This window comes from Spea bombifrons, chromosome 1 (genome assembly GCF_027358695.1).
Source record: "Spea bombifrons isolate aSpeBom1 chromosome 1, aSpeBom1.2.pri, whole genome shotgun sequence".
In the NCBI taxonomy this organism is placed as follows: domain Eukaryota; kingdom Metazoa; phylum Chordata; class Amphibia; order Anura; family Pelobatidae; genus Spea; species Spea bombifrons.
In genome coordinates, this window is record NC_071087.1 from 48,251,371 (window position 1) to 48,277,314 (window position 25,944).

The 25,944-nt window shown below is 35.7% G+C and overlaps 2 protein-coding genes across 2 annotated transcripts in view; both read right to left on the reverse strand.

Annotated features, from left to right (window-relative positions):
• The window catches only part of LOC128486755 (B-cell scaffold protein with ankyrin repeats-like), a 33,856-nt gene extending 25,408 nt beyond the window's left edge, over positions 1-8,448 (reverse strand). Inside the window, exon 1 of the mRNA XM_053461555.1 lies at positions 8,259-8,448. Within this exon, the coding sequence (XP_053317530.1) occupies positions 8,259-8,448 (190 nt within the window). The remainder of the gene's footprint in view (positions 1-8,258) is intronic.
• A 1,118-nt stretch (positions 8,449-9,566) lies between these two features.
• Positions 9,567-25,944, reverse strand: part of LOC128486915 (B-cell scaffold protein with ankyrin repeats-like) — a 112,218-nt gene continuing 95,840 nt past the window's right edge. The window contains exons 8-10 of the mRNA XM_053461566.1: positions 19,408-19,495; positions 18,451-18,660; positions 9,567-9,625 (exon numbers count right to left, since the gene is read on the reverse strand). Of these exons, the coding sequence (XP_053317541.1) occupies positions 9,567-9,625; positions 18,451-18,660; positions 19,408-19,495 (357 nt within the window). The remainder of the gene's footprint in view (positions 9,626-18,450; positions 18,661-19,407; positions 19,496-25,944) is intronic.

The following is a 25,944-nucleotide window of genomic DNA, read 5'->3' on the forward strand; positions in this document are numbered from 1 at the left end:
TAATATCTCCACCTCTCCAATGGGGAGATACCATGTCTATTCCTACCATCTTAAAATCAGGTAGGGAGAACTTATCACAATTAACACAGTGTTTGGGAACACTGTGTTTAAGATTTTTATTTCTTATTCCCCCCAAATGTTCCAAACCCCTTATTTTTAATTCTCTTGAAGTGCGGCCTATATATTGAATGCCGCACTTGCATTCTAAAAGGTAAATTACATTTTTTGTTGTACAATGAATAAAGTGTCTAATTTCATATTCTTTTTTTGTAATGGTACATTTAAAAGTGGTAATCTTTTTATTTTGTAGATTACATGTTTTACAGAATTTACATACCCCACATCGGTGGAAACCTAAAGGCTTTTGTGCTAAAAAATGCTCTTCCGTTTGGATTCTCGGAAGAGCACTAGGTGCCACTATATTTTTCAGATTATTCAATTTTTTATATATAATTCTTGGTTCTTCCGGTAAGTGGTTTTGTAAAATGTTATCTCCCTGTAATATGGGCCAACATTTTTTGATGGCTCTCTTAATCTGTGCCGCTCTATCATTGTATTGAGTAAAAAAAGCAAAATTAAAATCCATATTTCCTTGTGATTTTTCTTTATTTAGTAACAAATCTCCTCTCTTTGTATTTTTAACTTGTATAAAGCTGTCTGTTAACAATTTTTCAGGAAAATTTCTTTCTTCGAATTTCTTAATTAAATGTTGGCTTTGTAACATAAAATCTTTATCTTGTGTACAATTCCTGCGAATCCTCGCCAATTGACCTTTCGGAATGTTTTTAAGCCATTGCGGATGATGACGGCTAGAAAAGTCAATGAAGCCGTTTCCGTCAGTTGGTTTGAAGAAAGTTTTAATATCTATTTTTTCATTTATTACACCCATTAAAGTGAGATCCAAGAAATCTATTTGATTTTTATTTATATTAGAAGTAAATTTTAAATTATAATCATTTTTATTAATATGTACTAGAAACTTATCCAAATCTTCCATTGGTCCATTCCAGATGATTAAGACATCATCAATGTAGCGTTTCCAGAGGACCAGATTTGCACCAAACGGGTTATTAGTCCAGATGTTGTTGGACTCCCAATCTGCCACATATAGATTGGCATAGCTTGGTGCAAATCTGGTCCCCATGGCCGTTCCACATTTTTGCAAATAAAATTGTTTGTCAAATAAAAAATAATTATGAGTGAGAATAAAACGAATGCACTCCAAAATAAATTGACTTTGTTTATGGTCCATTTTTTCATCTGTGTCAAAGACCCTTTCAATTGCTTTTATCCCTTGTTCATGTGGGATTACAGTATACAAAGAGGCTACATCCACCGTAGCCCAGATGTATTCATCTGACCAGATAATATTTTCCACGATGTTTAGTATGTGTATAGTGTCCTTCACATACGAAGGAACAGATGTTACAAATTTCTGTAAAAAATAATCTACATATTGTGACACATTATTAGTCAGGGAATCAATCCCACTAATTATTGGACGACCAGGAGGATTTTTAGGGTCTTTATGGACTTTCGGTAAAAAATAAAATATAGCAATTTTTGGAAACTTAATGTTTAGAAAATCAAACTCCTTCTTATTTAAAATATTATTATTCTTGCCTTCCAATAATAATTTATATAATTCATTTTGAAAAACTTTTGTAGGGTTGTCTTTCAATTTTTCATATGTACTCTCATCGTTCAATAATCTATGTGATTCATTCATATAATAGGTTCGATCTAATATAACTGTAGCCCCCCCTTTATCGGCAGCTTTGATGACAATTTGTTTATTTTCTTTTAAAGTCTTTAGACTTTCTTGTTCCTTCCTTGTAAGGTTATGTCGTCTCTTATTGTCATTCTCAAATTTGCTGAACTCTTTAAGGAGCATATCAGAAAAAACTTCCAAATGCTCACCTTTACTGTGTTGGGGAAAAAAAGTAGATTTAGGTTTAAACCCAGTATGAATAAAAGGATCTATCCTATCGTTACAATCAATGCAATCATTGTCTTTCTTCAGAAAAAACTTTTTTATAGTTAATTTTCTGACATATTTTTGAACATCTATAAACAGGTTAAAATTGTTTGGACCCCTATTTGGGGCAAACTTTAAACCTTTATTTAACAAAGACAATTCTGCTGGGTTTAAATGATGTACTGATAAGTTCATTATTTCATTTTTAGGGGTACTCTCAGGTCTTAATAATTTTCCCTTTCCTCTATGTCCTCTTGGTATCTTAGAGTTTTTCTTTTCTTTACTGGGGAGCAAGTTGTCGTTGGAAATTTCAATTCGTGGTCTACGTGTGAATGGTGTGTTTGATCCCTCAATATAGGCCTTCTTTTTTGGAATGGCTCCCTGGATAAAAAATCCTTATTAAATTCGTTGGGAGCCTGAGACCTATTTCTTGTCATAATAGGTGATCGGATAGGCGAGGAATCTGATTTTCTCTTTGGGGTTTTAATATTTTCTCTTGGTTCTCTAGTATGTTGACTTGGCTCTTTTGGTTCTCTCGTGTATTGACTATATGGTCTGTAATTTCTATATTGTCGTTCTGTGTGATTCCCCCCAGAAATTCTAAATGTAGAATTCTGGGAATATTGCCCATTGTTTCTATTCTGATAATATGGGCGTTGTTTATGTGTATAATTTGTTTCGTTTCTATTATGATAGTTAGCATGTCTTTGTATTCCTCTTAAAGAGTCATTTTTATCTCTATATAATTTATTACTTTTTGTTTTTATTATGGTTTCTTCCATTTTCTGTATTTTAGTTGTTAGGTTCTTGTTTCTGGCTTCTATTTCTGAGGGTTCAAATCGTTGTTCTATGAGTTCCTCTGTTTGTTTAATTTCTTCCTCTATGGAACTTAAATTCTCTTTTTGATATAAAACCAAGGCTCTCATTAATTCCGTAGAACATTGGTCTAAAATACTGTTCCACTTTTTCATGAACATTTCATTATCTGTTCCGAATGCAGGACTTTTTTGCAATCTCAAGCCTCTAGGTATTAGGTTGTTTCCTATGTAGTGCTCTAAAAAGGTGACCTCCCACCATTTTTTAAGTTCTTTTTCCGCTAATTTTTCTAATTTATTAAATAAATTAGGTGATGTGTAATTTTCATTATTTTGAGTAAATAGAAGATTCATTTTTTGAAATCTGGAATCTCTAATCTTAGTGTAAAAACTATTAGCCGAAGCCATATCAAAACGTGAAAAAGGTGAAAAAAGTGAGGAAATAAAGTGATAATGGTACAAGAAAAAATAACACCCTCACGTGTCTGAAGTGGAAAATAATAATATATAAATATACTCCCCACAGGTTCTGCAGCTCCCAAAACAACACTCCTCACAAGTGTATCACAACAATATATCGAACAAGGGGCGCAAGGACATGTGGAGAAAAAAAAAAATAACAATACAATAGTGTAGCAAGTTCAAACAATATATCTGTGTGGTGTATATATAATGCACTCACAAGAGTAACTGGTAATAGAGGCTCATCAGGTAGCAACTGATCTTGGCAGATCCTGAAATGTAGATGAAAAACCGCCAATAGTGCAGTATAGTAAAAGATATATTTAATAAGAAAAAAACTGGATAAACTCACAAGTCAGTTGGCACAACAGAAATGTTATGCTAAAAGCGCAATATAGAAACAAGCATCCAGCAGAATACAGGATATCCGTATGGAAAAAGATCTCTACGCGTTTCACCAAACTAGTTGGCTTCTTCAGGAGAAAAATACGAATAATATATAATACAAATGCATTAAAAAGCATAAAAATAAAGCAAAGCTGCAGTCTATATGTCCTAGTCCGTTGGTTCCGTTTTTAAATGTTCCCGGCAACGTTCTGGCCCACTCGCGTCTTCAAACGATTACGTCATCACGTCCACGTATCGGCGTGATCACGTAGCTCCCATCGTCTTTTCCCAGCATCGTCTGCGGCGACATTTCGCCGCGATCGCGTCTTCACACGTACTATACCGTTCCCTCACCATTCTGTCCTTCCGAAAAGTGTTTAATAAAGATGATTCAAACAACAAAGTAAAAAAAGTTTTCATTTATCTTTCGGACTTTTTCTTTGAGGGATTCCGGTCATCTCGGGCACAGGTATCAACACATAACATCCCGGACAAGGACAGAGATAAAAAATGAATGAAATGAATAAATGAATGGACATGTTGAAACGAAACAAAATAAACATATTGAGACAAAACAAAATAAATGTATTAAGGCCAATATATAAGGACCCAGAGAATGGTAAGTGTAAAGGTATATGCATAACATAAAAGAAGAATAAAATAAGAGAAAAAAATGAAGATAAAAAAGGTAGGAACAATCGAAGGTATAGAGAGAGAGGATGCATTAAATGGTGAATTGGATAAAGATATAATAAAAATGTGAATAATGATATATTAAAATATGTAAAAGATGTATTAGTAAATATAAGACTATATACAAATAGTATGTAAATGAATGGTATACTAAAAAATATAAAATGAATAAAATATGAAATAAAAATGTGTTAATAAATATAAAACCACAAATAAAAATAAAAATAAATATAAAATAAAATAAAAATTAAATTAAATAAAAATGAAAATAAAAATAAATATGAGAAATAAATAAATATAAATAGAAATAATAATATATCAAAAAACCTAACCTAGCCCTACTATTAACCCTAACTCTAAAACTATCCTAAACCCTAATCCTAACCCTAATTCTAACCCTAACACTAACAAGAATAGCTAACCCTAACCCTAACACTAACCCTAACGTTAACCCTAACACTAACCCTAATCTCAACCCTAACCCTAACCCTAGCACTAAATAAAAAAAAAAAAAAAAAAAAAAAAAAAAAAAAAAAAATATAATATATAATATTAATATAAATATAGAGGTAATGTAATGTAAAATATGTATAAAGATGTAAAAATATATATATAAAAAAATATATATACAATAATTTAAATGAATGAACGCTACATTGATGATGTCTTAATCATCTGGAATGGACCAATGGAAGATTTGGATAAGTTTCTAGTACATATTAATAAAAATGATTATAATTTAAAATTTACTTCTAATATAAATAAAAATCAAATAGATTTCTTGGATCTCACTTTAATGGGTGTAATAAATGAAAAAATAGATATTAAAACTTTCTTCAAACCAACTGACGGAAACGGCTTCATTGACTTTTCTAGCCGTCATCATCCGCAATGGCTTAAAAACATTCCGAAAGGTCAATTGGCGAGGATTCGCAGGAATTGTACACAAGATAAAGATTTTATGTTACAAAGCCAACATTTAATTAAGAAATTCGAAGAAAGAAATTTTCCTGAAAAATTGTTAACAGACAGCTTTATACAAGTTAAAAATACAAAGAGAGGAGATTTGTTACTAAATAAAGAAAAATCACAAGGAAATATGGATTTTAATTTTGCTTTTTTTACTCAATACAATGATAGAGCGGCACAGATTAAGAGAGCCATCAAAAAATGTTGGCCCATATTACAGGGAGATAACATTTTACAAAACCACTTACCGGAAGAACCAAGAATTATATATAAAAAATTGAATAATCTGAAAAATATAGTGGCACCTAGTGCTCTTCCGAGAATCCAAACGGAAGAGCATTTTTTAGCACAAAAGCCTTTAGGTTTCCACCGATGTGGGGTATGTAAATTCTGTAAAACATGTAATCTACAAAATAAAAAGATTACCACTTTTAAATGTACCATTACAAAAAAAGAATATGAAATTAGACACTTTATTCATTGTACAACAAAAAATGTAATTTACCTTTTAGAATGCAAGTGCGGCATTCAATATATAGGCCGCACTTCAAGAGAATTAAAAATAAGGGGTTTGGAACATTTGGGGGGAATAAGAAATAAAAATCTTAAACACAGTGTTCCCAAACACTGTGTTAATTGTGATAAGTTCTCCCTACCTGATTTTAAGATGGTAGGAATAGACATGGTATCTCCCCATTGGAGAGGTGGAGATATTAAAGAAATGTTAAGTAAAAGAGAGACTGAGTGGATATATAAATTTCAAACTTATAAGAAGGAAGGTTTAAATGTTGAATTGGATATATTAACATTCATTTAAATTATTGTATATATATTTTTTTATATATATATTTTTACATCTTTATACATATTTTACATTACATTACCTCTATATTTATATTAATATTATATATTATATTTTTTTTTTTTTTTTTTTTTTTTTTTTTTTTTTTTTTTTTTTTTTTTTTATTTAGTGCTAGGGTTAGGGTTAGGGTTGAGATTAGGGTTAGTGTTAGGGTTAACGTTAGGGTTAGTGTTAGGGTTAGGGTTAGCTATTCTTGTTAGTGTTAGGGTTAGAATTAGGGTTAGGATTAGGGTTTAGGATAGTTTTAGAGTTAGGGTTAATAGTAGGGCTAGGTTAGGTTTTTTGATATATTATTATTTCTATTTATATTTATTTATTTCTCATATTTATTTTTATTTTCATTTTTATTTAATTTAATTTTTATTTTATTTTATATTTATTTTTATTTTTATTTGTGGTTTTATATTTATTAACACATTTTTATTTCATATTTTATTCATTTTATATTTTTTAGTATACCATTCATTTACATACTATTTGTATATAGTCTTATATTTACTAATACATCTTTTACATATTTTAATATATCATTATTCACATTTTTATTATATCTTTATCCAATTCACCATTTAATGCATCCTCTCTCTCTATACCTTCGATTGTTCCTACCTTTTTTATCTTCATTTTTTTCTCTTATTTTATTCTTCTTTTATGTTATGCATATACCTTTACACTTACCATTCTCTGGGTCCTTATATATTGGCCTTAATACATTTATTTTGTTTTGTCTCAATATGTTTATTTTGTTTCGTTTCAACATGTCCATTCATTTATTCATTTCATTCATTTTTTATCTCTGTCCTTGTCCGGGATGTTATGTGTTGATACCTGTGCCCGAGATGACCGGAATCCCTCAAAGAAAAAGTCCGAAAGATAAATGAAAACTTTTTTTACTTTGTTGTTTGAATCATCTTTATTAAACACTTTTCGGAAGGACAGAATGGTGAGGGAACGGTATAGTACGTGTGAAGACGCGATCGCGGCGAAATGTCGCCGCAGACGATGCTGGGAAAAGACGATGGGAGCTACGTGATCACGCCGATACGTGGACGTGATGACGTAATCGTTTGAAGACGCGAGTGGGCCAGAACGTTGCCGGGAACATTTAAAAACGGAACCAACGGACTAGGACATATAGACTGCAGCTTTGCTTTATTTTTATGCTTTTTAATGCATTTGTATTATATATTATTCGTATTTTTCTCCTGAAGAAGCCAACTAGTTTGGTGAAACGCGTAGAGATCTTTTTCCATACGGATATCCTGTATTCTGCTGGATGCTTGTTTCTATATTGCGCTTTTAGCATAACATTTCTGTTGTGCCAACTGACTTGTGAGTTTATCCAGTTTTTTTCTTATTAAATATATCTTTTACTATACTGCACTATTGGCGGTTTTTCATCTACATTTCAGGATCTGCCAAGATCAGTTGCTACCTGATGAGCCTCTATTACCAGTTACTCTTGTGAGTGCATTATATATACACCACACAGATATATTGTTTGAACTTGCTACACTATTGTATTGTTATTTTTTTTTTTCTCCACATGTCCTTGCGCCCCTTGTTCGATATATTGGATACAGATAAAACCAGAAACTTTAGTGGTCCTAGAACTGTTTTGTAACCTATGGGCTAGAGTTTAAGGGAGCATCCAAACATGACATACATATTGCACCCAACCAACCAATAAATTAAAATCCATTAGTGGCCTTTGCCCCCACATACCTACATCAATGACAGACAAGTTCACTGTCTTGACACACCTTTCCCATGTCTCTGCTCCTCTACCTTCCTGCCCATCATGCAATCTAACAAGAAACTCATACCATTTTACCATCCATCATTTAGCTGCTTTCTCCTAGCCCTGTCATGTAGCCCGGCACTTCTACTTCATTTTGTGCTGCCTTGACCTTGTCCCCAATGTCTTTAATCAACTATTTTAAGACATGACAAGGTACTCATAACATTTAATCTTAGGGTCATCAACCATGTATATAAAGCCCAAGCTTTGCCTTGCTGTAATACCAAATCATAAATGGGGCATGAGTTTGTATCCACATTCAACAAATTTCAACTAATGTAAAATTTATACCTTGTGCACAGTTTATCATTGTTCTATCCTCCATCCCATCAACGTACTTTAGTGGCAAATCATCAGTTAAAGTGTTGTACTTGTTCTGATTTTCTTCTTCATCATTGTCAATCAAGAGTGGTATAACTGTATTCTCTTGGACATACTTAGAACTGTGAACATATTCATTTTCCATACTTGCCCATTCCATCTTTATTGGACTTGTCAATAAGGCTGCAACTAACGATTATTTTCATAATCAATTAGTTGGCAGATTATTTTTTCGATTAATCGCATAAAAAATGTAAATTGTTCATTTATTTAAAATAATTTAATAAAGTAACGTAGGACGTAAAAAACAAACAGCAGAATAAAAAAAACTTTGATAAAAATGCATTTCTTGTATTTAGTTCCCAACCTGCCCCCCCCAGTTATGCACATTTGAGCCCAGGCTTGCCACACTGCCTGCCAGATATGCCACATACCCCCCAGACATGCCACACTGCCTCCCAGACATGCCACGCTGCCCTCCGCACATATGCCTTATATACCCTATATGCGATATATACCCCATATGCCTTATACCCCCAGATATGTCACTCTGTCCTCCCAAGGTATGCCGTATACCCCCCTGATATGACATAGTGCCCTCATAGATTTGCAGACTCGTTCACAGACACAATACTTTTATAAATAAATACAGGGTTAATCTTCACTGCCACCAGGATTTAGATTCCCCTCAGTTTGCCCCCTTTACCTCTAACTGCACCTTAAATTAACCTTATTAAATTAATTAAATTAACCCTCAGTCCTCAGCATTAAATAAACCCTGAAGAGAAGACCCCATTAACCATAACTGCCCCTAAATTAACCCTAAACACCCCATTAACTATAAACGCCCCTAAATTAACCCTGAAGACCCCATCAACCACAACTGCCCCTAAATTAACCCTAAACACCCCATCAACCACAATTAACCCTAAACACCCCACTAACTATAACTGCCCCTAAATTCACTCTAAACTTTCAGCAGCCCAAATATACATTTTATATGCACTTTGGCCCCCCCTTTCTTTCTGCCTGTCCCTCCCTGCAGGAAGTGAGTGGGCCAATCGGCAGTGACTGCAGGGAGGAACTGTAAGTAGGAGCTGCAGCTGTGAGTCAGACTAAACTGATTATAAAACGAGCGATACTTTTCAGAGCATTTGCTCTGAAAAAACCCTTATTTTATAATCGATAAAAATCGATTCAACTAATCGATAATGAAATTCATTGGCAACGATTTTCATTATCGATTATTATCAATTTTATCGATTAGTTGTTGCAGCCCTACTTGTCAATATTAACCCAAAGCGGATCAGCATCTGTGTCTGTGATGTACTTCTCACCTTTGAGAGGAAGAAAACAATGTGGATAAGAATTTGCAAGTACAACTACCAAGATACATACAGTAAAATCTATAGCTTAGAACGCATTTCATGGTTTTGTTTAAAAAGAAGATTTACATAGACAGGCAATACATTTGCCCAATGAGTCATCAAAAGGATACGGCTGAGAAGAAACAGGTTTCATATTCATATCAGGATATCTTATTTTTCAGAAGTGTTAAGATGAACTAGTTTTAAAGAAAAGAACACTTAGAAATCTGATATTTATATTGTCCTAAAGGGTATTTTACATGGATTTCCTGCAGTTTCCTATATTATCTTCACAGCAAACGAAAAGGAAATGGTCAGAGGCATGTCTCAGAGGAATGACGTTACCAGCACTGATTAGGAGACCTATTGATAGCTATTTACATAATTGTTTAAGCCATTGAATTGTAAAGACATGTGTGGCTATTTTTATACACATTATTGGGTTTTTTATGGAAGGTAGAACACTTTTTGTTCACTCATATCCAGCAAACATTCCAGTCTCCTAGAAAGAAAATGTTATCAGGAAGAAAGGGCAGAGGGACCTGAGTCTCAGAGAAGCAGGCACAACTGCTGGCCATCAGTTCCAAAATTTACCTCACATGCTGCTCCAGTGGCCGAAAACCAGCTGCTGGCCATGCTTCATTGCTCTCTTGCTATACTGCCAGCATGTAATGTTGATCAGCACGATATGACATATCCCGACGCTCAGCAGTGAGGTCTGAGGCACCGCCAGTTACAGAGAGAGATCAATGAACTCCCCAATAGGCCCTGTTCTTCCAGCAGGGGGCAGATCAGCCTGCAATGGAGGCAACTCCAAGCTATCACCCCCTAGGCTGGCACCTACATTGCCTATAGGTAACCTTGTCATCAGGTGGCTGCTGTCCTTAAAGTCAAAAGGCCGTCTTCTCATCGCCAGCCGGCCCTACAAAGATATGTTGTCCCTGCTAAGGAAGGACATTTGGGAGGTATGTTTTAGTTTTCTCTTACTAATTGTGAAGTTTAATTTTCCACTTAAAAAAAAGAGAAGAAACAAGAATTATAGAAGTGTCTCTTTACAAAATTCAACAGCCAACATGCTAAAGTGACCTTTATTTAATTAAATACATCACGATATTATTATTATTATTATTTATTTATATAGCACCAACAGTTTACACAGCGCTTAATACATTACATATATTCAAGGGGTATGAAAAGACAAGAATTGACAGACTAAGACAAACCGATACATTAGGTGGAGAGATAATTGAGAACTTTTAATGATCTGATGAGTTCATGTCAACCTCAAAAGTTAAAATTAAAATGAAGTTAAAATGAATATTTTGCAAAACTTTCTACTTATTGAAGTAGAGCGATATTTCATTCTTATGTAATTTTTGTAAATATTTCATCAGTTGCCGGTCTTTTATCCATTATTACAAATGTTTTAAAAATTCTTAGTAGAAGAATAGCTAGAGAAATTGATCCATTGTTCCATTAAAAGGAATCCCTGCTTGCAAGGTAATTGATTTCTTCTTGTTCCAATACACTGCTATGCCAAGGGAACAGAGTGAGGGATTTACACAATAATTACTATATGCAATTAATTAGAGATGAAATTTAGATGTTTACATTCACATGTTAATAAAACAATATGTTTTACTTCCTGAATACAGAGCACAAAAATAGAAATCTATTAAATCATCACCATGATGTTAAATGGGAATGTGGCTGTAAAAGGGTTAAAGAAAAGAAAAATAGCCGTCAGGTTTATTCGCTCCTCTCCTCACAGGGCCCAGAGCGACTATACCTTAAACCCAAACCAGTCTACCCTGTGACCCCAAAACTTTATTTGCTGCCACCGCCACATTCTGCTTAAGGTTTAAAACATACCTAAGAAGGCTTTGGTTACCCCATGACCTACTCAAACTCTATAAAAAACAAATCTGGTCAAAAAACGGGAAGGCTTTCAAAGTAGAATAACAGTAACATTATAACTCTCCGAACGCTATGAGACAGAACAAATTAATTTATGTTTAATCTAAGCATAAAAGGTCACAGTGCTAGGTGTTAGAAATCGATCGTCAAAATATGTTCAATAATGGAAACTGAAGTTGTTTCCCTCAAGTTTCCATTCTTATAGGAATTCTCCTTTCTTAGCCTCTAGAAGACAGGCAGGGGAGTCTGTAGCCCAGACACTTATGACAATCCTAACGAGCTGGGTCATAAACCCTGGCAGTAAACTCCTGTCTGACATTTAAATGTCATATTTTGTTGTTGTGGTACCTTGATGATCACGTCCCCCATGTTATTATAAATGTACAGGTGCCAAACACACCCTATCCCTGTCAGCTAGGTCACCCACAGCCATTTCTTTGGTCCCATCAAATCATACGTTTAAAGATGCTAGGTGCTGCGTCTCCTGAGTGATCCCAGTGTCTGGTATCCTGTAAGACTTCATGGCACCCAAGACAGGACATGTGGCATCCTTTAAAGATGCCCTGCTTAGATGATCTTCTTGTTCCACTAACTTTATGGTGGATTCTGGCCAAGATTCCAGATAGCATTTATGGCAGGATGTGACCCAAGAAGAAACTACATTTTTTTTTCTTCATGCAAGATGCCTTAAAGATAGACATTTTGTATGACAAATATTATTATTATTATTATTATGACATTAAATACAAATAATTTAAGGAAGATTAGGTAAGCAACCTGGACTCCTATTGATTTTAACCACAGGATAAAATAACACCTTAGTCAATCTTACTAATGAAAATAAGAGCGTGTAAAATTAAAAAGAAATATAAAAATAGTAAGACCACAACATAAATCAAGGTGGTGTACATCTTTAAAAACTGGAAATTAAAAATAGGTAAAAAGGTTTATTTGAAAACACTGCAGAGATCCAGTGAGTAAACATCTTTTGTGATTGTATATTCTCGCTAATTCTGTGTCCTTAGGGGGCACTGTGATGCCATCAACAATTAAAATGATTTCTAGCAAAAGAGTGAATTAAAATTCTGAAATACATACAGTTTTACAAACCCCTAATCAATATCTGAAGAAGTGGCTGGTTGGCAGTATCGTGAAATGACTCATTATATTTTTTTTCCTCTAAGGCTAGGTTTCCATTTGGTTTTTTTTTGCTAAAAACGCCCATAAAAACGCCAATAGCGCCACCTGGCGTTTTTTTAGTGGAAAAACGCAGCAGCCAGATGTTAGCTGTTCTTCAATAGGAAATCGCAAAATGCCATTTCCACTTGGCGTTTTTCTGTCTGGCGTTTTTTCAGTCCTCTTTGGCGTTTTTCTGCTTTTTTGGGCTCTGTGGCAGTTTTTCAAAATCGCAGCATGTTCACACTCTGGCGTTTTTTGCAAGGAAATCATGGCGTTTTTCTCCAATAGAAGTCTATGGGAGAGAAAAAACGCCATGAAAAAGCCATGTGGGTTTATTGTCTTGGCGTTTTTTATGGCGTTTTTTCCACAGTTACAATGCAGAGGATGGACCCAGTATCTGTGTGTCCTACGAGAAATAGGCTGAAAACAAACAGTTTCACACAAAACAAAGTCCTGGACTGGTTCATATTGAATTTTACACCATTTGGAACAAACATGCCATTACAAACAAACATACCCGACGCATCAACTGGATCCTGCGTGCCAAAAGCAACAGCAAACAATTTGCACCATCATTTTGGGGCCAATCTTCCCAGAGGAGCAGACATTCGAAATAATAATTTGTAATGCCTTACAAACCACAGAAAAGAGACAAAAGGGTCTACCAAGTAAATGACATCAGGAGAGGGCAGATACTTGCCATTTATCCTAATCCCTTTTAGCTGGGTGAAACTTCTAACTTGTAAAGGCTGGAAAAACTGCCTAAGGTCAAAAAAAGCAATTTCCACAGAAAGGCTAAAACGCCAGAAAAAACTGCAGAAAAAACGCCAAAACGCAGGTAAATGCAGTGGCAGTTTTCTTGGCAGTTTTCCTGGCGTTTTTCATCAAGAAAAAAACGCCGGACAAAAACCCAAGTGGAAACCTAGCCTAAAGAAAAAATTGGCTTTTCAGACTAAACGAAGATCTCCTTGATTCTTTTAATCTGTAGAGATCCATATGGAATGCACAGTCATTTTCATATATGTTTTTTATGTTTTGGTCTACAGAAATCCACTCTACTTGATAAAGGCAAAACTCTGTATTAAGTTCCAGCTGGAGTATGACTAAAATGGAGTTAGTCATAAATGTAGCCCTGAGACAAAATAACTGACGTAGGCGCATTTATATACTCTTGTGCATCAGAGGCCTCAGTGGATCGAGGATCTAATGCACCCAAAGGGTATTTTCACCTGGTGTGAGGGAAATCATAGCACAGGGTAAGTGACTCCCATAAAATAACACTTATATATTTTTATATACTTATTTCTAAGGGGGACCTAGGTGGACTCTATGACCAACCCCTTTTAGGTTTTAAAAAAATGCATTTATTTTTTAATGTTATTAATCTGGTTTTGGTCTGTGTTAAGAGGAGTGTGGAGTCACATGTTATATGTAATATACGTAATATAAGTAAATATGTTCCTGCCTGTGCCCACATGGTAAAGTCACCACTAGTGCTCGGTGTGAGTTCTGGAAGAGGGTCTAATGGGGCCTCCCTGTGGGCATGTGCATATTGCTTTTTTAATTATTTATTTAAAAGATAATGCAATTAACAGAAAATGTTCTGTAATATCTGGCAATCCTACAAACCAAAAGGAGAGCTGAAGTATATGTAAACATAATAATAAATAACATATAAACTTTTTGTTTACCCAGTTGTTGCTGCCTGCATAATGTCCGTCCTAAGATAATTTTGAGTCCATCGTATATGTCAGGTCAGGGGCTGTCCGAGTCTGGATGTTTCAGTTCTTGATTTTCAAGAAGAGTCAGATGGGCGTGGAAGGTGGAGACACTGATGTTCGGTAGGTCGGTAGGACTCCTACCACTGAGTGGCTGATTTAGACAATCAGCCAATCAGTGATGTTGATTAATTATCTAAAGGTAACCACTTTCATTGTTATTACATGTTTAATGAGTGCATATTATTTACAAGGCATTTTAATATGCACTATTTTTTATGAGGATTTTGGGTCAGTAAGGAAAAACAAACTACTGTCACGTCACTCAGTGTAATTCTCATGAAGAATTAGAATACTGTTACATTTATGTCAAGGCATATAAATACCTATATCATTGATGTTATCAAAGGAATCTATGGTAGTTGCTGGTAGTAGGAATATATTACTCTCCAGATACATATGTAAACGGTATCAGGTACTAAGGAAAAAAGAAGAAGTCTTAATAAAGACAGCAAGAGAAGTTGGATTAAAGAAATCTCTTGTTGTGTTCCAAATGGGTCAGATTTTGTTCAGGTGGTTTTATTTTGGTGTCCGCCAGTAGCCAATGTGAGATTGTCCGGTGTTGGCATATTCAATATTGCACCCAACCCTGGTGTAGCCAGAGGTGCATGAATAGGCTGTGAGGTAAAAGGGGGTGGGACCTGGGTCCGGAGTAACTTGGTTGAAGCATCCAAAATCTTCCATTTTATTTCTTTCTTCCCCTCTTTCCCTTTTTACTATGGTCTTTCTAGATTCACCAGCAGACCCGTGGCTGAGCAGGTCAGAGCTGGTGGTCTTCCGAGTAACCCCCAGGAGTTCAAGAGAAAGGTAGTGGATTGACTTTCTGCACGTAGAGCTACATATGGTTTGCCTGCTTGTGAGGATTCTCCCGCTAAACGGGTGTACTCCAAGTGTGGAAATACACATAGGAACCACAGTTCCCATATTTTTGTGTGGGTGCTCGTGCAGTTCAGAATGTTGTGAGTTATATTTTCCATTCCTTCTACCAATATGAGTTCCTCCTTGAGATGAAGGAGTATAGGGGGTCTGGTAATTTCCCAATGCCTAGATCTCGTGGTCTGATTTGGAGTGGCCACTGCATTTCAAGACTCCCAAAAAGTTAATGGTAGCTTTCCCCCATTCCTGTTCTAAATATTCGACAGTTTTAGGAAGAGATATATTAATTTACAAAAAAAAATCTTGGCTGCCGCTATGTGGTGTAACCAAGATATTTAAAATTTAGTCCAAGTTTGAATCTCTTGGTTAATGAAAAAACAAGTTTTGATAATGTTGACTTTCAACACTTGAAATAAACACTTAATAAAATGATTTGTTAGAAGTAGATCTGTCAATTCTACTTTTAATAAATTTGTAGATGTTAGCCCATGGGAAATATTCTAAAAATATGAACTTTAGAACTACCAGGTTATATTGGATACACAATATCCAATGTACCACAGCAAGATTAAAAACGAATCATTTGTTTAGACATATCTCTTTTAATAAAAAAGCCTTGGTTATACAAAGTCTCTGGGCTATGAAGGTCGTTATTTCGAGGAAATGGCACTAACAGGACACAATAAATATAGAGAATGTTTAAAATCAAATAAAATATCAATGCCTAATGGAGAGCTCATACATTTTATGATAAGAGGGTTTTTACCCTGTTGAGAAAACAGGAGAAAAATATAGTTAAAATGATACCATTTATTGACTAACTGAGAGTTTAATTGCAAGCTTTCAAGACCAAGTTGTTAGGTCCCTTCCTCAGGCATTAATCAATTTATAAAATTGTACTTTCCAGGATCCCACACCTTCACAACCCATTTGGGTATTGCATAAACAATATATGCACAAAATACTGCTGCATTCAATATTTATCCTATATTGCTTGTTTGTTTATTTTGCAAAAAAATGTGTATTGGCATCAACTAAAAATTGGGATTGTCAATTATTCAGAGAATTTTACATTGCATGTGTAACAACAGAAATAATGGGTTATTTATGGGTTATAATACATTTCCCTACAAACGGAATGTGTTTATTAAGGAAGCAAATCTAAGCACAGAATACTGTGGAGTTCCAAGAAAAGTTAACATTCCGGTGGTGAATCACATTGATCGAGTATTATCTTATCAAGAGAAGGCATTCAAACAAAACCAAAACAAAAAATAACAAATTGGTTTTTCAAGACCAGTTAATTAAGTTTTAAGCATTTGTCAGGAAAAAAAATCAAAGCATTTCACAGTTTGAATGCTCCAGGCACCACATCTTCCAGATTTCAAAATCCATCCATAAATAGATTTTAAAGACAATAAATTTACTTTGCAATGAATTGGTTTTTTTAATGGGAAACCCAATGAGAACAAAAGTTTTTGAACATTGAATACTATCTGCAGGGTATTCATGTAGTACATAAATAACACTTATTTACTTTAAGGAGTTTAGGCAATTGCTTAGGGAATGCTTATTATTATTAACAAGACCCCATGAAAGGGTGGAAGAGAGAGATATAAGCCAGTGAGAAATAGATTTGTAATGATGTTATAATTATCATAATATTAGTTAATAATCTATAGGACATATATATTGTGCTCATTGGGTAACACATTCAACTGTTCTAAGGAAAGGCTACTAAAATCCTAAAGCCATCCAAGTAAAGTATTAACAGATGTGTTTGGCTTTTCAATGATAATTTGCTGAGTTCTTTTATGCTTCATTAATAGTTTCCATTTTTGACTAAGCATTCTACTATTTACTTGGGCATAGCAACATAAAACCTTGTTGTGTTTGTTAGGCAGAATAGAAAATGTTAAGAACATTTAGAATGTAGAAACATATCTGTGATCTTCTCGTGGCTGTTCCCATGAAGGTGGAGCCATATGTCCCCCTTCCTTCCCAGAGAGATTGGAGGTTGCCCTAGAGGGAGTGGAGGTCCAGTAATCAGCCTTGATTCCTAGAGCCTCTGAGCCAATCCAGGAATGTTTATAGATAATGCAACACAGAAACAGAACCAAATCCACTATAACCGACTCCCCGGTATGTGTTGTCCGGGCAGCGGGGACGTCTACGCGATTCACATAGGCAACTTCCGCTGCAGCCAGAAGGAGGTGCGGTTAGCAGCGTGGGTTGTCTGCGTCCCTCGTGTATACACCCTCCGACTGTCAGAGAGAATTCCCCGCAGCAGTGCGGGGAACTCTCCTCTCTGATAGACGGGGAAGGTCTGCGTGATGGACGCAGACAACCCCTGCTGCTAACCGCACCTTATTTCCGGCTGCAGCGGAAGTTGCCAACACGAATCGCATAGACGTCTACCCGCTGCCCGGACAACACACCGGGGAGTCAGAAGCACCGGTAAGTTGGGGGGGAGTTACCAGACAGGAGGATCCAGGTCCCCAGCAATGGGGGATCTGGATCTTAGTCTCATAGTCAGACCTCTATTTGAGGTCTGATTATAAGACGAGGGGTATTTTTCAGAGCATTTGCTCTGAAAAAAACCTTGTCTTATAATCGAGCAAATACGATAATTTATATAGATTTTCCATACTTTCCCAGCACTTATAGGGAACATACTATAAAGGTGTACATTATTTGTAGAATTTTTATGCTTATGGCTTAACAGGTTTGGGGTTATGAACAGGGGCATGAGGGTTATACTGGGTAGATGTTGTGTTAGGGCAATGGGATGTAAGGTTTTTTTTATTATCTTTTTTTATATTTTTCTTATTTTATTTTTTGTATTTTTTTATATATATATATATTTATTTTTTTAAAAAAAGGTTAGAGGTCCTCTTAGGGACCTCTTGAACATGTTATTAATGCCAGTGATGTCACAATTACATCAGTTAGCTCACTTAATTGTTTTTTTAATTACTTATTGTATTATTTTAGTTATTATTAAAGTTATTAAACATAGTCTAGATACTGCCTTAAAAATCTTACCTTGCACAACATCAGGCAGATCCTCATTTTTCAAGAAAAATACTGGGTTTCCAACATACTTAGAAATTTGTTCTAGGTGTTCATCGGAACCATTATGATGTAAGTGTTGTAGCTCATGTTTATCTTTTATGTCTCCAACAGGATTTCCTTGTGAAACGTCTTTACTTCCATTAATGAGGTTTTCCTGGGGTCTGTCTTCACAAAACCCCTCTAGATATTATGAAGAAGAAGATTACTATACATAATTTGAAGCTGGTTAAAGATACATTATATCAATAAATCTCACCGGCAATACCTTTAAAAACAAATCTGCAGCCCCTAATAATGCAAGTAAGACTGAGCGGCCTGGTGCCAGCTAAAGCTTAAGCCTTGCTGATGCAGCTCAAACCAAGATTTGAAATTGTCCAGAAGTGAAGAAGATGGCAATCCTGGACAAACACATTTAAGTGTGAATTTTCCTTGATACATCAATCCTAAAAGAAATATCAGGGAAAATCATGTGTAACTATTTACAATATGTGAAATTATCCAGACTATGGTAGCAAATAAAAATACACAGAATATGGCATGGTGGTACCTCTTATGCAGCTAAAAGTGAAAATTCACTTAACGAAAGCACCATCTGCTACTTGGATAGTATTTTTTATTTTCAAAGTAGAGACTAACTATCTTGAAGTTGACTACTAGCTTACATCTTAAAATACCTACTCTAACTCTGATGTTAAATCTATCTCATATGTTATTGTACCTCTTTTGACCAACATGTAAACATGATTCAGATTGTGATATAATACACTAACCAGGGCTCTAGTTACTATTTTAAGGTACATTGAAAGAACATGTAAATGCATGATATGTAGATAGATAGATAGATAGATAGATAGATAGATAGATAGATAGATAGATAGATAGATAGATAGATAGATAATGCATAGGATACAAAGTATAATTTAGTACCAACACATGGTCCCATGCCCACATAAACATCTTGAGGTTGTTCTTCCAAGTTTTCCACCTGTATATCATCCTCAGTGCCTTTTAATCTCTGTTAAAATAAAGACAAATATTATATCGTCTGACAGTATACAACATCTGTCATCCTTATGTTGTAATTAAAAACATAATTATTCATAGTAACTAACATAGTAAATATACATTGATTTTGTATGGTAATATACAATAAAAAAAATATTAAAATTGTATACAAAGATATTAAGAATACAATATTAATGAAGTTATGGTGAATTTATGAAATTAAATAAAAAACACATAATATAGTAATACCGTTATAATAATAAGTGTTATTGTTTTTTGTTTTTTTTTTCCTGCAGACCTTTCAAGCACCATTGATAATACTGACATATTTAAACGACCAGTAATCACAAAGGTCTAAACTAATTTAAACTGTTCTCTACAAGACCTCCCTAGTCATTCATACAGCTGGAGTACATGTGAGATAACCTGGCCTATGGGGCTAAGGCTCATAAAGTTTCCTCTAGTCAAAAGGATTAGTAAAATCTCAGATTCTATCTTCAAAACAAAGTTGGCAGCTGCTTTGGACAGTTATATCCTATAAATCTTCATCTTAGTTGAAGGCACAGCAATTGGTTGGTAAACTTTTGCAGAAAACTTTAGAGGAGCATGCGATGAATTTATAGTATGCAAAGAGTTTGGAACATTTTATTGTTAAGGCGCCGTTGTACATCTTTCTGCTATTCAAAGTGCTTTCTGTGTTTATAATAATTGTTTTTAACTTTAACAATCTGTGTCCATTCCCGACTCCTTGTCAGACTGCATTATTTAGAACATCCATTTTTCGTTTGTAATATTTGGATAAATCATTGCTTTTTTCACAGAAGAATGTCATGTTATAACTCCTCAATCATTGTTCCATGTTATTGCATTTTAGTAATTTTTTTTAATATTAAAATTAGGAGGTAAAATATTTTCTGGATTTTAACTTTTAGAAAAAGAAGTAGACTTCAATTCCACTGAAAAAGTCTGGCAGAGAAGATTACTCTAAACTGAATGTCGCAAGCCAAATGGCGCCAAAGAGAATGGCTAAGGCAGACAGCCGCCTGCAGCTGGACTACAGCAACATCCCAACTCCCAAGGCTGATCCTGCCCCTGCACATGGACTCCCACCTGACCCTGCACCCAGTGTTTCCGTACTCTTGGTACAAATCAGACTTTTTTGGATGTTCAAACTTTTGCATTACCTAATACTCTAGAAAAGAGGTCTCCAAAAGGTAGCTTTTGGTGTGGCTAGACCTACCAATACGGTATAAGAAGGGACATCCCATTCTCCAGATCCCTAAAGATTTTAGCAATGGTAGACATGTAGTTGTGTCAAAAGACATTATTTCCACAACTTGTAACATATATGTAACTTCAGTTACATGCCCTTGATGTTTGGTTAGTCAATTTAGACCATAACTGAACCGACCACTCTACTTCTTAGTATATAGACCAAATCATACATTTAAAAATAACAGTACCATAAGATGTGGAGTCCCCTTAGGTAAATCTGACTCTAACTCAAACTAATGAATTACATAGCATTCTTTTTTTTTAAACAACTTGAATAATACATATATTTGCTTCTACTTAAAATAAAAAAAGGGTCTGGAAATGCTTTTCACAGTGTCTCTATCCTACTTTAACAAAATAGTGTTGCAACTAATGGGATAAATATCCACTATTTCCATGACCAATTAAGCAAGTGCTCAATAATGCTGTGTGATTAGCTACATGAACATGAGTAAGTGCATTTGCTAATAACGTGTTAATTGTAAAGCCGTAAAACGTTATTGCTATGGAATTGTGTTGCCACTGTGCTTCATTCATGTGGCTAGTTACTCCAAAACCTCTATAAATGAATCTCTTAGAGGCATACTATGCTCTCTAATTTAATAAAATTGTACAGTGTTAAACCATTTGAGGGCAATTTGCAGGTGCTACCTTTGCCGCCAGCGAATATTCTGCAGCTGTCTTTGCTCAGCTATGGAGATATGCGGGATTTCATTGTAACAGCAGACACATAGAGCTATATAGAGCATATTGTATTATGCAGCTCAGGCTATTGCGTGCGATCAACATTATTTTTCCTGCATAAGGAATTGGGAGCCACGTTATTATTTGCTGCTTATTTTTGCTTTAATTTGCCTTTTCTTACAGTTAAACTAAGCACCAAAGGCACAAAATATGGAAAAATAAACATGTATTATCATAATTTGCTGTACTGTTTTGTAATAACCTTGATTATAGTTCTCTGCTCAAAAAAAGGGAAATGGCTATGATCGCTGTTGAAGAATAGCTTGTCAGATAACAAGTGCAAGTTCCTCAAAACAATCTAGTGAGTGCAACTATCGGACTGTATAGCCATCTATCAATTCATCAATGAAAGGATTATTTACCGAAAGCAGCAAAAGCTCCGAAGATAATGGGGGCACGACAGATGCATATGTGATTTCTAGTTGTGGGTTTGTCGCTTTCCTAAATGTTTTAATTAACAGTCCAGTATACATAATAAAATTCAATAATGAGGCTTGCAAAAATATGTAAAGAAAAACAATACAGTAAAGGCAACTCGGTAAGGACCCACTACACAACACTGCTCAACATTTATGCAACCAGAAGTATTGTATTTAATACCCATAAGGAGAGTAAAAAGATCTCCAAATCTATTATTCTAAGGGTCTATTAACTAAAAAATGTAGATGCAAGTTGACAGCTGAGTTGTGTGAGTTATATCTAAAAAAAGTCCATCTCTCATAATTTGGAATGCCAACTCCACCCCCAGCTCAACAGATACCAAACCCAAGTCAAGCTGTATTGGGAAATATTGTAACTCTAGTATAAAGGTCTCAACCACGAACTCATTTAACAAACTTAACCGACAACTAACTGTGCAGCACAGCAACTTGACAGAATTTCATGTGAGACTTCATAATAGTTTACTCAAGTTGTCTCAGCTCTACCTCATGAACAGACAAGTTGTTATTCAACTTGACTTAGTCATGAGCTGTCAAATGTGATGAGGGGTCTATTCACAAGGTCCAGCTGTAGATTAAGTTAAATGGTCAACTTGACCTTGCTACAACTCGACAAGCAACTTGAGTTGTTTTGTGTACACTGGTGGAAAGTCCAGTTAAACTTGAATTCTATAGCAGTTGTTGATTTTTTATCTTGCAGCAGTCAAGTGTGAAGTTGATTTAGCAATTGTGAACAAACAGACTGACACCCAAAAATTCAATACGACTACTGACGCATGTGCACTGGTTAGTAAACGGACACAATGACCTTTGGTGGATAGACCCCTGACCTAAAAACTAAACGTGTAAACAAAGGGTATGAACTTAATAATGCTAAAAGTTGTATAAAGTATCAGCAACTAATTTGTGCTACTAAGTTATTTTAAAAACTGTGGGGTCACATTTGTGTCAAAATTTAAATGCATTTCATGTACCATGTGACGAACCCTGTCTGATCTTCACTGTTATTATTATTATTATATTTATGTGTACCCGGTTTGAATGTGGCTGCAGCTCCAGCCTTCAAAGAGACAATCCTATAATCTGGCTGGAGCTCTTAATCAGCCAACACAGCCCTGTCTGCCCAGACGGCACCCGCACTACAGGGGGGATAACACAGGTGGGGGAACCCATTGTATCCCTTAATCCCCTCACCTGATACATCCCCTGTATACCGATGGGATTTGTGAGGGGATGTGGCTGATGGGATTTGTGATGGGATGTGGCTGATAGGATTGGGGGTTGGGTTCGGTGCACAGTGAATGGAGATTGTATATAAGTTCTGTGTGTTTGTAATAAAGAGAGTTCTGTTTTAACCTCAAAGCATGAAGTTCTGTCTCATGATTGAGGGGAGTGCTGGTCTGTGACTGCTTTCTTCGGACAGCCACAGCGTGTTCGCTTACTGGGAGAGGGAAGGAGCTGACGGGCGGATGTGTCCAGTCTGGGGCACAGGACGATCCGTCACATTTAATGTCACGGAGCTGGCTAGTCCGACCGACTACCTCCGCTGTCTTGTGCTCCCTTAGCCTGGGACAACACACTTTCCCCGGTTCCCCAGTCACTAGCCGAGACTCAGTGTAGGGTAAAACCAAACGAAGACTGATTTATTTCTCACACACAGAGCTGGATATATCCAGCAAAACACATATTTACATAAAACAAGATATTGGGACACAAACAACCCCCTTAATCTGCCTCCCAGAGACAACAGGGGCAGTAAAGGGATTAACAATACAATAGGTGGGGGAGACTGATTTATACATTAGACTAAAACAATGGTGGTCACTCCCTGGTGGCAGATCCTGGCTGTCTGCTGGAGATAATCCCCTCAGCCAGTGATGAGATGATACTGCTGGGGGTAGCCACAGAAGTCTTTAGAAACCCAGGGCCCATAGTCAATAGGGAGGAGGCTGGCAGTCAGGCTTCTCCAGTGGCCCCAGTGATGGAGGCTTCCGTCACATACCACATATACATTAAGCACCTACTTTTCTTCATGCAACCTCCAGAATGTGGTTTTTCATAGAACTTTTTTTTTCATATCATATCATGTATGATAACATACAGGGATACATTATACACAATGTCCATAGTAAAATGTAATGGCTCATGAATGCCAGACTCATCGGTTTCTCTGTTGTTTAGCTCAGATTTCCATGTCAATTTGTTTGCTTATTATAGTCTACGTATAGCTGACTTATTATCATCCATGCACCCTATCCCTGTACAGAAGATGTTGTAGTTATGTTACTGAGTTCTATTTTTTGACCGTACATCTATTACAGTTGGTCTGTTACTTTAGTGAGTCTTCATTGAGCTGACTTACTGTCCCAAAAAATTTTGTCTACAGAAATTATTTGCTATGTGAACTGGGTTAAATGCACATAGGTTCATTTCAGAGAGATAAATACACTGGGATGTAGATAAAGTACACTATTGTTAGTGTTACATAATTATATAAGCTCCAAGGTCGTCGTTAGCAAACCAGAATAATCAAATAATCGAATATTTGTACTGCGTGACCATGTGATGGGTTATGGTACCCTACATTATAAAGAAATGAGAGGCTGTAAAACTGACCAGCTATAGCACAGAATGAAAAAGTAATCATTTTGTTGTTATCGTTTAGTTTCGAAAAGTGAAAAACGACAGAATTTCACTGGAAAAAATGAATCTGAATGATATCTACAATGAGCCAGAATAGCTTCAAAAATGTTATATTTAGCCCCGTGCTGTGCAACTCTTAGTAAAACATAAGATGGTGCCAGAGAGCTTAATTAAAAACATCACTTTTCAGTAAGATACTACTACAATATTATTAAATCATGTAGAATCTATCATTCTAATAAGAGAAAGGGAATATTCCTCACAACATTATCATACATGTGACTCCTTCCATACTTCATATCATAAATTCAATTATAGCCATGAAGAGGAAACCACCCATTTTAACTTGATAGTGTTTGTAAAGTTCTGCAGGAAACTGCAGGATGTAATTATAAGTAGAATGTTTTATAAACAGACAATAATCCAAAATATCCTTTATCAAGCTCTCAGGTGGAACTTAAATGGAATAGGTTATTCCACAGTACATTAAAGCGTTTCTATGGGAAGTGTTAAGGTATGCCAAGTTTACTATAAACTGCATTTTCAGACAAATCAATCCACAAAAGTTTGATTACATGATGGATCTTAAGTTTATTCTGCAGTCTAAATAATTCAGTGGCACCCCTGGCTGTACATGCATAAAACGTGAAGTCTTATTACCATAACAACTAATCAAATGGTCATTTAATTTGGACCATCAAATTGGTTATTTTGATCATCAAATCTCATCTAAACCTCCAAATAGACAAATAAATACATATCTAGTACCTAGATATGTGTAACTGTGAACCAGGGCGTACCATGTCTTTCTCCAGGGACACTGGAGTTGTAGAACCACTTGATTCCACTCTTAGTCACAACCTCTGAGGGACCAGTGGTATGGAAGTGGATGAAGAGATCAAAAGAAACATAGATAGATAGATAGATAGATAGATAGATAGATAGATAGCAGGGGCGGGCTGGGCCGGGGGGCAGGGGGACTGGCCGTCGTGCCGGTGCATCCCTACTATGTACTATGCCAGTCACTAAAGTGGTAAGCCTACACCACATCAATGTTTGGCTTAGTATATAGTGATTGGGGTTGTCAGTGTCTGGCTCAATGTATAGACACACATTGACGGTGGTGCTGCGTAATCCCTAAGTATATAATGATAACAATTATGCTGTACCCCTGTCAATGTTTGCCTAATCATAGAAACTATGCAGTTTTAAAGTGTGTGTGGGGGGGTGCCACGTACAGGATCTGCCACAGGTGCCAAATACTCTAGGTATGCCCCTGTGTCGTGCGGCAGTCGGGCCCAATGGCCATGCCTCAGCTCTTCGTCCCACGTCTTAAAAGGGGTGGGATGAAGAGCTG